The 13,923-nt window shown below is 37.1% G+C and overlaps 3 protein-coding genes across 3 annotated transcripts; 1 reads left to right on the top strand and 2 right to left on the bottom strand.

Annotated features, from left to right (window-relative positions):
* Positions 1-5,854: 5,854 nt before the first annotated feature.
* LOC134802233 (CDK-activating kinase assembly factor MAT1) lies at positions 5,855-8,872 on the bottom strand. Its single transcript, XM_063774826.1, has 5 exons — positions 8,672-8,872; positions 8,257-8,553; positions 7,441-7,679; positions 6,594-6,772; positions 5,855-6,035 (listed from the first exon to the last, which is right to left on the bottom strand). The coding sequence occupies exons 1-5, from the start codon at positions 8,793-8,795 to the stop codon at positions 5,936-5,938; spliced, it is 939 nt and encodes a 312-aa protein (XP_063630896.1). The 5' UTR covers positions 8,796-8,872; the 3' UTR covers positions 5,855-5,935.
* A 983-nt stretch (positions 8,873-9,855) lies between these two features.
* Positions 9,856-11,440, top strand: LOC134802222 (uncharacterized). The gene is made up of 4 exons (XM_063774816.1): positions 9,856-10,268; positions 10,369-10,533; positions 10,812-10,930; positions 11,235-11,440. Exons 1-4 carry the CDS (start codon positions 9,960-9,962, stop codon positions 11,368-11,370), a joined length of 729 nt encoding a protein of 242 aa, XP_063630886.1. The 5' UTR covers positions 9,856-9,959; the 3' UTR covers positions 11,371-11,440.
* Positions 11,434-13,716, bottom strand: LOC134802213 (uncharacterized). The gene is made up of 6 exons (XM_063774806.1): positions 13,541-13,716; positions 13,097-13,437; positions 12,554-12,743; positions 12,193-12,467; positions 11,785-11,868; positions 11,434-11,696 (listed from the first exon to the last, which is right to left on the bottom strand). The coding sequence occupies exons 1-6, from the start codon at positions 13,639-13,641 to the stop codon at positions 11,623-11,625; spliced, it is 1,065 nt and encodes a 354-aa protein (XP_063630876.1). The 5' UTR covers positions 13,642-13,716; the 3' UTR covers positions 11,434-11,622.
* Positions 13,717-13,923: the final 207 nt, after the last annotated feature.

The raw sequence follows: 13,923 nt of genomic DNA, 5'->3' as shown, positions 1-13,923 counted from the left end.
AAAAACTTGTAAATATTTGTCACAAACTATTTGTAATACAATACATATTAGTTAGTGGTGACTGTTTCAACCGCCTTGTTCTATATTGAAACGAAAAAAAATTAACCTTAACATCATTGTTAGTAGGTAATTGCCTAAGATACAATACAACGATCACCAAATATTATGACATAAAAGTACAGTGGGAGAAAATCCTCGTTGCCTTACCCCTCATACAAAACAAAATATTATTATACTACGGCTTGGTTCCTACAAATTGTTGCTTACCATCATCCAAACAGTAATCAGTTGTAAAATGGTACAATATCAAACAGCTTCAACATGAAATAAGCTTTAAAACCAGCCAATAAAGTTTATTTTAGCCTGCTACGGAAACATTAGTAGTTTTTACAAGTAGCGCCAGGCCACGGTGACCCATACCTTGAGCCATGTCAATAACTTCTGAAATATATATATTTTTTGTATTTTTTAAATATAGATCTTTCTGTTTTCTTGCATTGCATTATGTATCTAAAATTTCAGTATATTTACTATATTGCACTGATAGTAAATCAAACTTGAATATTCGAGACCCTGTTTTCATTTAAAAAAACGTGTTTATAATTTTTTATCCTAATATGCCTTATAGAAATGGTTGTTAGCTTATATGATACTTACGTTATTACATCAAATTACGTTTCGTTTAAGTTTAATTCAGAATTTATTCAGGGCTCACATGTGAGTCACTGGCCCTGCGGAACTGTTTGAGCATGACCCATACGCTGAGTCGCTGGCCCTGAATGGGTTAAGACGAAACAGGAGCTGAGTTTTAAATATTTTAGGTAAATATACCCGTCTCGCTAACGGAAGCGGCACCTAAAAGTAGTGCGATAAGGACAAGGCGAAAAATCCTGCGTAAAAATTTCAAAAATCGAGGTTTCGTACTCCTCTGTTTCCCCCTCCAAAACTGAACCAATCGTAACCAAATTTGGAAATGTAAATGATTATGAAATTATCTGTGTCGGACCGTTTTGCTTTTTTGGCTAATTGATATCAGTTTTGAATGCCACGCCTCTCATTGCGGCATAGTCAATTAGGCCATTTTGGCAATTTTTGAAGGGCTCTAGCGCCTTAAAAAACAAAAATATCAAAAAAAGCAAAACGGTCCGACACAGATATTGACAATATTAATATGTGTTGAAAAAATCATTACTCTAGCTTCAAAAACCACGGAGGAAAACGAGGAGTACGTTTGTATGGAGAAATGACCACTCCCGTTGGCTCTTAAAATTTTATAAATAAACAATTACTAAAGTAACCAAATTTCAAATAAATTTAGCCGTTTTTGCGTAGCAAACTTACTTACAATCCATTTCCAACACCTAGTTAAGTACACATGTCGGCATTAAACTTGTACGAGTACAATTTTTTAATGTATTTTGAAAGATTTAAGACGCATAACCAACCAGCCTAATTTTCGCATAATAAACCAACCCGCCTAATTTTCTTACTTTATCATTATAGACATTTTAAAACCTTCTACTTCTTAAAAGTTGTACGAGTACGATTAAAGTTTTAGATAAATATATCCAAGAGGTTTAACTTTTGTATCGTCCACAGAAGACGCCAGTTTTCTCGAAAGTTTTCGAACCAAAAAAACGAATAGTCTAAATGTGTGCGTATGTTTATGGTATTCAAGGTAAAATCCGGCGGTTTATGCGACCCACTGTCAAAGCATACCGGTCTCAGTGCTAACAAGATAGAGACCTAGATTCTCCAAAACATGGTAACGCGTATAGACAACATGAGTGAAATCATTAAGTTAAAATAAGCAAAAGCGGTCTCCATACAGCCAAGCTCACGGCAGCGCCCTCGGCACCCCGATAGCAGGGCGGGTTTACACAGGGCCAATTAGACTGGCCCCGCGGCGCCGAGCGTACATGCTAATTGTATCGAACATATGAGACAGAGGAAAATACCCGTCGGGTAATGGAGGTAAGAAAATAAACTTAGTACTGAATTGCCGAGGAGTTTAAACGAGGGGAGTGGAGTCTGGTCTAACCTGTATGTGTATGTGTGATGTCTGTCTGTGATGATTTGGTAAATTATACCTGTAGGATTTATAAATTATTTTCTTCATTTATTATTTTGCTAACTTTTGTACATGATGTATGGGCGTGAGTGCACGAAGAATATTAGGATACGTAGTACGTAGTTATTGCTGTTTATGTAAAGGTAGGTATAATAGAACATAGAACCCTCCGTTGCGCGTGGTTCGACGCGGACTTGGGCGGTTATTTTTCTTTCGATCAAGAAAAGGCAAGATTTTACATTTAACTTGTGGCACCGAGTCAGTTGGGGGCACATCCTGTTCGTTTAGATCTTTTAAATATTTAGTAGTTTCGATATTTTAGTATAGTTATCGCCAGTTAACTATACTCCACAGAGCTGCGCCGATAACTGGCGGGAGATTGCGCTGGATCGGGACAACTGGCGTTTACTCGTGTCGGAGGCCAAGACTCATCATTTTGGGTCGCTGCGCCATTAAGTAGTAGTAGTAGTAGATATTTTAGTATTGTTATTCAGATATCGGTTAATAAAGGTAGGTACCTATTAGCAGCAAACGGCGTTACGAAATTATTGATGTTGAAATATTTACTGGTAAGCTTTGTTGCGGGAAAATATGCTATTCTAGTTTGTTGTTATGTAAAAATGGAATCTTAGTTGGAATGGAAATCTTAGTTTTTATTTAATTTCCAGAGTAATTACAGTTAGCCAGCTAGATGGCGCTGTTCCAAGTAGTAACAATTCTAAATCGCGCTATCAAGATTACTCTTTTCATTTTTACTTTTTATCGTACGCGCTGTTTCTAACAGGATTTTGAGATGAGATTTATCTTGAGATAATCAATGAACCCTGAGTCATTTAGTTTATGTTTAAATTTTCGAATGGATACTAACAAATATTTTGATAATATAAAGTAGTAGTACCTACCTACACGTCGCACGCTAAATAGTGCTCGTGTTGAGGATCCTTAAAAACGGATTGAAACATGACGAGCGGTTATAATTACATAGTTCGATACGTGAGAACACTTTAATTAAAAGTGCACTGATAGAATCAGTCTATCACGGATTACAAACAGGAATAGGAAGTAAGTCACGGCTAAGTAAACCGGTATTAACTACTCGTATCTAATCCTCTAATAATTTAATCTATCCCTTCGGGATTGAGCAATACGCTTTCCTGTCCATTCAACAGAAATCACAAAAAGCGATAATGCATATACGATATATTTGTCCGCCTGTCCATGTCAACCTATCAACTACTTTATGTACTACCCTCCAATAAGCTAAATATCAAAAAGTTACCTTAAACGTTTAGAAATAAAGTTCTGTTTTGAAGAGTAACTAGTGGGGTGATAGGATGAAATACGTATTGATATAGTGACATACCTACGAGCAAGGAGCAAATATTGGTCAAGCGATAAGGTGTAAAAGCGCCGCGTCATAAATACACAAACTAATTCCCTGAGGACCTTAAAAGAAAGCACTAAAGTTTAGTTTCCTTTGGCATTGAATGCAGGTTCATTGCATTTAAGTACTACAAACATGGATGTTGACGTTGGAGTTATGTGCCGACAAAAGCCGGCTTAGGTAAAGCACGTGTCTTGGTTTCTATAACTTAATATTAACCAAATAAAAGTGTAGTGGTCAAAATTAACAGGTTGGTAGCACGGTAACGTTATGTCAACGGTAACGGCGAAGGTAGAAATAAACCGGCCAAGTGCAAGTCGGACTCGCGCACTAAGGGTTCCGTACCATTACGCAAAAAATGGCAAAAAAATCATGTTTGTTGTATGGGAGCCCCCCTTAAATATTTATTTTATTCTGTTTTTAGTATTTGTTGTTATAGCGGCAACAGAAATAAATCTGTGACAATTTCAACTGTCTGTCACGGTTCATGAGATACAGCCTAATGACAGACAGACAGACAGACGGACAGACAGATGGACAGTCTTAGTAATAGGGTCCCGTTTTTACCCTTCGGGTACGGAACCTTAAAGTGTTGTGAATCTTGTTTCTCAACATGCGTTTCATAGAATTACCTACCTATGATAATTTAAGACCAGACCTTATTTGACTATTTAGCGGCTCTGTGTGCTGTAGACCTCGCGAGGATAGCTTTAAACTCAATAAATATACCTATGGCTCCGCCATTTTGAAAAAAATCCAAAAACTGAATCGACAAAAACAATATTTAATCATCGAACCTACTCACTTCATGAGAATCGGTTGAGAATTGCAACCTGTAGTGAACATCCGGACACACCAAAACATTTTTGCTCAAGCTGAAACGTAGACCTTCGCTAACGCTCGGTCAGTAACCCTTTAAGCATCAAGCAATAAAATATATGCCCTACGAAAATTAATTTCAACGCGTCTTGTTCTTCATAGTAGGGATGGCATTGGTAGGGGCGGCGAGTTCGGTCATAATAAAATCAACATTCAAATGCACTCAATGTATTACCAAACAACAATAATAACAACAACAACACACAGTAATTATTAATTAAATAGCTTAACTAAGTATTTACACTTCAATAAGCCAGTTTTGGGTACACTTACTGTTGGCGCAACATAAGTACTCGTACGAAGACCGGTTGACGACACATGACGTCACACACATACGTCACGGCTCCCCGTTCCGCGTACCTACATTAGACTGCACCTTACAGCCGAAGCAGCTACACATATTTTATATAGATTCCCAAAAACGTAAACGTTATACCTGTATCTAGTTATTAAGTTAATAAAAGAAGAAGATAGTACTATCCTGAAGTTTCTTTATTACCACAAGAGCTTAAATTGAGGAGTACATCCGAACACTTTCAATAATATTGAAAATATTGAGATAACTTGCAAAACTATTAACCCTTTGAACGCTACGCCTATTGTTTGCGGCGGCGGCGCGCAATCGTGAACCTTTGTTAGAGGCACGAAGGTTGATACTGGACTGTAGCTGCGCGCGTCAGTTGACGCCTTTGGCGGTAAAATGGTTTAGAATCTGAATTTTCTTATTACTCTTATTAGGATCGTAAGACTGATTTTTTTACAACTGTTTAATCTCAAATAATTTCAACTTTTAAGTTCCCTGTAATAAGATGAACGAGGACTTGGACGCGTAATATTTACTTAAGATGAGGTAGGCCGTGGAAAAATAGTTTTTATCAAACTTTTTTTATTAAAACTTTTCGTAATCGAAATTAAAGAAGAAATCGAATAATATAAGCCATTATAATTAATGAATTATTTAGAGAGAATAAGTCTTCTCCAAAATAATAGACGAGTCCAACGGAATATTTTAATTAATCAATGCCAAGGACTTTCCGCCATATTGTTAAAACGTGAAATAAATACTAAACAATGAAATAGACTTTGAATTATGTACCCGTTTTGGATATGTTTCTGCAGGTGAAAACAGCTCAACAGCTTCAATTCAAAAGAATCGCCCTAACGAAAGGGGCGACAATTACAACATGACATAGGTCATATTACGCGCCTCGACAAAATGTCTTAGGGCCAGTTGCACCAACCACACTTAACAGACTGATCAACATCACTCAACAGACTACTATGAAAATTCCCATACAATAAAATCTAGCGAACGCTTTAAAGGTGAGAGACGGTTTGGTGCAACCGACCCTTAAACTGGAAATCCAGCTTGAGTTAAAGTTACTTTCAATAATTAACGTTCACAGAGTAGAGCTATGATTAATTTCTAGTTAGACAGTAAAAATTCTGTACAAAATACTGTTTACCTCCCTACTCTATGGTCCTACTCACTTCAAGCAAATGTTTTCTTTTTCTTTCAGTTTGTCCTCAGTTGGAATGCAGCCTAAGCTAAGCTAAAATAGCTAGTCGAGTATGATGACAGTTTCGGTGGGGTCTCCGGGTCAGCTGGCATGGTAGAGGCCAGCCAGGGCGTCCTGAAGGGCACGCAAACACGGCAGAGTCGATGAGTAACCGCCGGCTTTCTCTGCTTCGTTCTCTGCTCTGTAATACATAAAAAAAAAGCATTTTTATTTGTGGTTGCAATAGGTTTAGAGCTGTACACCAGTATACTCCTCATCAACACCAGTGACGCCCAGGAATTATATTACTTGTGTAAAAAGTTTTGAGTTCACAATTTTCTAAATATTTATATGTTCATATATGCATGTGTATTATCTTCACATAGTGCCCATAACACTTAAATAGAATGAGACATAGTAGTGTAAAGTTAAAGTGAGAAAATAAAAGCCAAAATGAAAGTGCAGTGTATATTTTACTTAAACCTTTTCAAGCCCCATTTTCCAACCCAACCCCTTTATTCTCATACAGGCTCAATCAAAAATTTCAAAAAATGTATCATCCTAGAAAAAAAAAATTTCAACAGTAATTTACATTTATTAATACTGACATTACAATAAGACTAACAGATTCATCTAAATATTTTGGCTTCTTACAACTTTTAGCAGTCAAACTCTATCAGAAAGCTAGGCTAAAACATGGTTAATAAAACTTATTATTAAATCATAGCAAAGAAAAACTTAAATACTCTCAACTACATACCTAACATGTTGCAAGTATCCCCCAGTAACAATCTCCTGAATGGTCGGCGCATCAGGCCCACATCGGTCTGGTATGATTGGAGCCTCATACTGGTACAGAGGGCCCTCATCAAAGGTTGGTAATGGTTGCTGGCCGCTGGCTCCTCTTGTGAACTTCACTCCAGAGGAGAAGTGAGCTACCTAAAAATTTGTAGGACTTATTACAAGCTCAAAACAATAAAGCTTTTAGGAGCCTAATGTAAGAAACATGATATCAATACTTCCTAACAAGTTTAAACTCATGCTGAGTTGCCATCAACAAATTAATTTCAGCCAATTCTACCAAATGCAATTCTGATATGACAAAACGAAGATTCAAAATATGACGGATGGGCTTTTTATAGGGCAGCTAAAGATTAAGGGTTCCCATACACTTAAGGCTTGGCCACATACAGAGCGCGACGCAGCGCCGCGTCCACGCCGCGCGACCGCGGCACATGCTAACAGGTTACCGACGTCAAACAGACTGCGTCCCGCCGGTATCACGCCCCGCTTCTGTCGCGCCCCGCGCCGCGCGGCCCATTGCGTCCGCGCGGCGCGTGCGCAGCGCTGCGCCGAGCGAACGCGGCGGCCCGCCGCGTCGCGCAAGGTCACGTCAGTAGGATCGGACGTAGGCAGCGAGCGGTGCGCCGCGTTCCCGCGCGGCCGCGCCGCGTTCACGCGCGCCTTGAGGGCGTGTTGAGAGCGTGAGGCCGGCGCGATCGGCGCGCGCCCTGTTTGACCAGGCTTCGCGTCGGCATCACGCGGCGCGGACGCGGCGCTGCGTCGCGCTCTGTGTGTGGCCAAGCCTTTATGAACCAAATCCCCACCTTTGGCACAATAGGCACCACCTCAGCCTCCTGCTTATTGGCAATGGCATTTTGAGCAAATGTGTTCAAGATGTCTTTGGCATCACCGTCAGCAAACATCAACTCGTCAATCAAGGCCTCCTTCTCCCGAATCTTTGCCTTTTTAGCCTCTTGTTCGAGACGGAGTATCTCTGATCTCTTGAGTTCCTCCATTTGTTTCTCTATTTCTAGGATTTCTTCAAGCTCTAATTCTTCCCGACCTGAAATAAGTTGATACCTTTGGGTTCAATTGGCGTAAAGGACATTTTGGCGAAAATTAGTTATATACCATATATATACATACATATACATACATACATATACATTAACAATAGGGTATTTTCCTACTAGTCAAATCAGTTACTTTTTGAGAACTGTCAAAACAATTTGCTAATTTTTTATATGAAACATTACATTGTGATGTCACGGTCAACTCACCAACTTTTTATATTTCTATCCGATTTATTAAATAGAACTTGTGTTTAAAAATAACTGCTATCTGTGTTTTTCTAATAATTATCTGGTGCTTTATTTCATGCATGGTGTAAAATTATTTATTTTAAATACAGTATAATACCCTATTGTATTATGATCATGATAATTGAAAATTAATTTACATAAATAAATTATAGCTCCTCTCCACTACACTGTTAAATTTTGACTGCAAAATGCATCACTGGCTCGAATTAGCTATTAATTGTTTGTCTTTATCTGTCATTTTAACTTATGTGTTTGTAAGAAAGGAATAAAACATGATTTAACTAAATCAGGCCCATAAAATTTTATGAATAATTTTACCAATTTTTGCTTTGTTCTTATTAATAAGTTCTTTGTTTTCCTTCTTATACTGCTCAATCCTTTTATTAGTACCTACTACATCTATATTATTCATTAAATTAAATATAATAGTTTCTATTTCTTCCAAGTAATCATTGTATTCTCTTAGAGTAGCAAAATCTTCCTCTTTTTTATTATAATCTTTCAATACTCTTTTTCTAATGTCTATTTCTTTTTCAACCATGGCATCTTCAAATAATTGGACACGGAAGTTGCTCCGTCGTAGTGGCACGTTGCAATCGGGGCAGGACCCGGATCCTTAAAATAATATAAAAGAAATATAAACACGTTAATTTTTAAGACTATCCAGAGATACATTTTTGCACCACAAGTATATTTAAGATTGCTATTTATGAGTAAAATATAGATAAATTACCTTTCAAAAATAGTAGATCTACACAACTTTCGCATAAAGCATGGCCACAAACGTTTACCATCAATTTTAGCGATGGATTTCTATACTTAGTGGTTTTACAACGTGGACAAGCTTGGTCGTCCATGATGATGATTTCGTAAAGTTTATTATTAAATTATATCACTTCTTTAAGTATAAAGTCGTACTCAACAATCAAACGAAATTGCAAATCGGCGGCCCGAGAAAACAAAGCGATTTTTGACAGTTCTGACTTTGACAGATGCCATGGGGCGGCACTTTCATGTAGTGATGTGACCGATAGAAATACAAACGATGGACACAATCTAAAACCAAAATTATCAAACGAGGCACCCCTAAATAAAAACCCCTAAATGTTTCAAGCTTTTTTGTTTTTAAACCCAGAATCTTCAGATACTTGAATGATAGTCCGACAGGCCAAACGTAATATCCTGTTTTGAACCATTTTTGTACTAAAATTACAGATTGGTTGAACAAATTGTCCCTATTGACCAAGCAACAGGTCTCCGTTTAAGCTTAGGCAACAATGCTTTCGTATGTCCGGATGTTTTCCTCTACAGTTAATTCTTTGCGTTACGCCGTTTCGATTACTGAATAGATTTCTTTTAACGATTTCGAGAACTGGCGCAGATTAGTACTTATTATTATTTAGTAATTCAAATTATAATCGATCGATAAAAGCTCAACACTAAAACTTTTTTAAATATATACTGCCAATTTGTGCACTGGAAATTAATGACGAACAGCCACAGGATTGTAAAAATCACATTTATACATTTTAATATAAATAATCAAATGTTTGGCTTTAATTGATTTTAATAAAAGAGTATAATATTTATGTGTATCAAAACAAAAACAATAATTCCTTTGGACTGAGTTCCGTGAACGTATTTTTTATAGAGATGTAGATTGTAGATGTCCGTCATTTTCACAGATCTAAGCCCCCATTCGCACGACAGCTTTTTCAACGCGCGTTAAAAAAGCGCTTGAATCTGTCCGCACTCTAATTTCGACTTAACGTCCAAGGCTTAAAGTCGAAAATCCAACAACGCTTGATAAAAAGCGCCACCGCTGTCGTGTGAATAAATACACACGTATCCATTTGTGTCATTCAAACGCTTTTTTAACGCGCGTTGAAAAAGCTGTCGTGCGAATGGGGGCTAAAAGTTAAGTAATTTTTGTGTAAATACGTTAACTTTTATATTTTCATGTTTTCCTTCTTTAATACGCCTAAAAAAGTGCATTTTGTATTTAAAAACGAATTAAAAATATGAATCTAGCTCTAAGGCAAGTCCTCACGAGGCAAACCTTTAGAATATGCGACAGACTTAGCTATAAATGTTTACCAAAACAACTCCCTATAACCTCAACAAGCCCTGTTATACAATTTCGAAACTATTGCGATAACAATGTAGAAACGAGGAAATTGCCGCAGCTGATGGATTTCCCTCCAGTAGTGTGGCCTTCTTTTATCAAATTCATCAAAAACTGGATGTTTGCGAATCTGATTATTAGACCGTATTTTGAACCAGAGTTCAGCCTTGCAGAGTTTATAGAAGCCTCTAAACATGCAGTACAGGTACGTGCCATGCTGTTTCTGTGTATCGTTATGTATAGTTGAAGTCTTACTTATTGAATGTTTTATGAGAATTTTATCATTTCCCTAACCAAGTAGTCAGGTTGTTTCAGAGGCACTCCAAAAGAGTGATTTCAAATCCTTGGAGGGCTTAGTGGACAAGGAGGCCATTGCAGCCTTAAAGACTGCTATCTCTCAGTTGTCCGTCACACAACGGCAGCTGTTGTCTATTGACAAGGAAGACATCTTCTATGCTTTTCCGTATCAGGTATGTATATGTACCTACTTTACAATTAACTCTAAGGATGAGATAGCTGACTAGTACTGATGCATACCTACTGCAAAAATTTTACATGAGTGATATAATTTTTGGCTCACTCTTATACAATTGATCAAGTGCATGAATGTGCAAAAGCATTATAACAAGTCCAAATGTATCTTTTTAATGCAAGAAGTTGCCTGATATCATGCATTGTCAATTTCAAAGCTAAAATAGTAATTAGGAATTCGTGCAGTGTGTATTAAAGAAGAGATTTGTTGTTTTAGGTTGGAGTTATGTTTGATGAGTCAGACAAGCGCTGGGTAGAAATCACAATGTGCTATCATGTGCTTCGGGGTCTCAAACAAATGCAGGAGAGTGGGGACTTGCCGCCAGTTTCATTAGGGTAAGTATATTAGTAATTATTGTCATTAAAGTTTTCTGTGCACCAACGTGACAAATTACTGTACAGTAAAAAAACCTTTGCTCCTACCTACTTTGGCCCTAGATATGTTAGGTAGGCTTAAATTTTTACTAAACAGAAGTGCTGGGCACATATTACTATGTATGTTACTTTCATTGCCAATAATTCAAATCTCAGGGTATTCTTGTGCAAATTATGAAAGCAAGTCAATTTAAAGTAAAGATTTTTCATTCATAATTTTTAACTATTTGATGATTTATAATTTTTAACAATGTATTACTTTCAGTGTCCAGCCAGAATACCAAGACAAAATCTTCATCCTAAACTATAGATTCATCAGAGAATTCACGAAAGGCGTAGAAGATAGCTGGTGGGTTAACATAGTGAACCACTTCCAGCCCCAATCTTTGATGCGAAAATAGTGTTACTTTACCCAATGTTATCCCCAACTAAGTCATGTAAAAAAATGGAATTAAATGCAGTCAAAGTTTATTACATCAGTTTATTTCAATCATTTTTAATGTCTTAAATTTGTTTCTCCCATTACTATGCATTTTCCTTATTTTATACAAAGACTCAAACTCCACAAGCAGTTCTTAAGAATATTCTTATGTTGAAGTAATTTTTGATTGTTGCTGCATATATCTATCGGAAACCAAAACTATTTTTTTTTTTCATAAAAGTGTACAATGTTCTTCATAAATATTGCAAAGTGCTTGAAGCTCATTGATTAATTCTGCATTATCACCTGTAACGAAAACATACTTTATGATAAAAATAACTACATTTGTTTTGGATAGACTATGTTTTTAATTTATATACTAAAGATAAGTTACCTGAAGCAGGGTCATATAATGACCTTTTTACAACTCCACATTGAAGTTTAATAGGTCTTTGTTTTTTCGTAGAAGTCTCAACATCTGAAATAAAAAACGGTAAACCATATGATAAGTAATACCACTATTAGTATATTTGTAGTAACAACACTTCAATTAAGATAATAACCCCTCCTCCCTAACCTACCCATTAACATTTTGAACGCCAATGATCCAACTGACGCGCGCGTCTACAGCCCCAATATCAACCTTCGTTAATTTCGACAAGGTCTACAATGACACTCTGCACATGATAGGCGTGGTGTTCAAAGGGTTATGCAATTAGGTGTACAGTTAGCTGCAGAGACATGATAACCCTCTGTGTACAGGGGGCTGATATCTGCCTATGCAACTTGTCTTCTGACTTACCTTCATGAACTTTATCCAACAAGGCACTGACATCCAAACCATCTGCCAGTCTCTCACACAATGCATTAACATACTGGCTACCTTGTGGCACTATTTTCTCTGTGTCGCCTGGTTTCAATTCATATGTAATATTATCTAAGCTTTGGGAGCATTCTATCTGTAAAACTTCATATGCTGAATGCGCTGATTGAGTTGAGTAGGCAACAAGGGAGTTCTTATGTATGGTATATTCTTCAACATCTGATATGGCAGTGAAGATTTCAGGGTTCACATTCCTGAAAGAAATCAAAGTTCAGATGTCACCAGTCTATTTGCCAATTGTGAAGCACTTAGAATTTAAAAAAATGCTTATGTAATTTACCTATTTAAACTAAGCCTGCACATATCCATGATCATGATGCTTAACTCCGGCTTACATTTGTTGACCTCTCGGAGCACAAAGTTCTCTGTCACACAGTGGCCCAACTGGATGTCTTCAGGGGGACAATCCACACCAAGCATGCATTTTGTGTTGCAAAGTTCACAACCATGGCCGGCATAGAATACAAAGCCTGGAATATAAGGCCAGAGTAACAATTGACACTTTCAGTGCCAAGAACACGATAGTCAGGTTCATTTTGTATTGGAATTGGGGCTCTTGGCACTGAAAGTATTAAGTAAATTGATATAATAATTAAATAGTTGGGCAATGACCTGAAGGCCTGTAGTTGAAAATATAAAACAAGAAGTCAGAAGAGATCTGTTATGCTGCAAAAATGAGCCATAAAAGTAGGTGGATATATTAACATATTCACTACCAGCATGCACTACAAACAGAACCCGCCTAGCAGGGTCCCAGGCAGTGAATTAGTTCATAAACAAATGTATAAAAAACATGTTTGTCACCCAACAACCAAATACTTACAGTAACTATTCTCTGGTATCAAATCAAATAGTTCCGCCAGAATTCCTTTTAAATCTTCACTGACAGTATTTTTAATAGTGACTACAATAAAACCCATATCTTTAAAATGAGTAGCTAGCGAGCCACAATCTATGGATGGAGTGATTAACTTGGATAAATGCTGATATTTGTCATTGGCTATTAGAACAGCAACTTTAGCTTCAGGTTTGTAGTAAGTTTTGATGACTTTTCTGTTGAGTGCCGTCGTGAGTAGTTGTCTGTACTTTTGCAGGGAACAGCCATATCTGTCTAAAGCTTTCAATATAACCTCACCAGGTGCAGCTGTTTGCGTAAAACTTACCCTAAAAAAGATGTTAAATGCCTCCATGAGTTGATAAGATGTGTAAATTGCTCACAAATTATAATTTTCCTTATACACAGATCGTAAATTTGAAATCAACTTACTTTACGTTAGCTAAAGTAGCTATTACTTCACACTGCTCTAGTGTTAGTGATCCGATTACTTTTGCATATTCCTTGTACGGAATTTGCTGTAATAACGACATAGTTTCATAAATTGAATGCACTGAAATCAAAACAAAGCTCAATTTATCAACATGAGTAACATGACATTAGTGACACTTGATCTGACAGTGACGTAGTGTGCATTATGCGTTTTGACACCGCTTTGCGGTGTATATGGAGCATTAGCTCTAGTTGCATTATTTGAGCATAAGTCGCAATTTACGCATCTTGTTAATAACTATTGTATTATTTTTATACTTAAGCATAAAATATATTGCGCATGTAGCAGACTGCTTTGCTCCAGTGAGTTTACATCAAGGCCT

Source organism: Cydia splendana, chromosome 2 (genome assembly GCF_910591565.1).
Source record: "Cydia splendana chromosome 2, ilCydSple1.2, whole genome shotgun sequence".
Taxonomy (NCBI): Eukaryota; Metazoa; Arthropoda; class Insecta; order Lepidoptera; family Tortricidae; genus Cydia; species Cydia splendana.
This window is presented reverse-complemented; position numbering and strand designations above follow the sequence as displayed.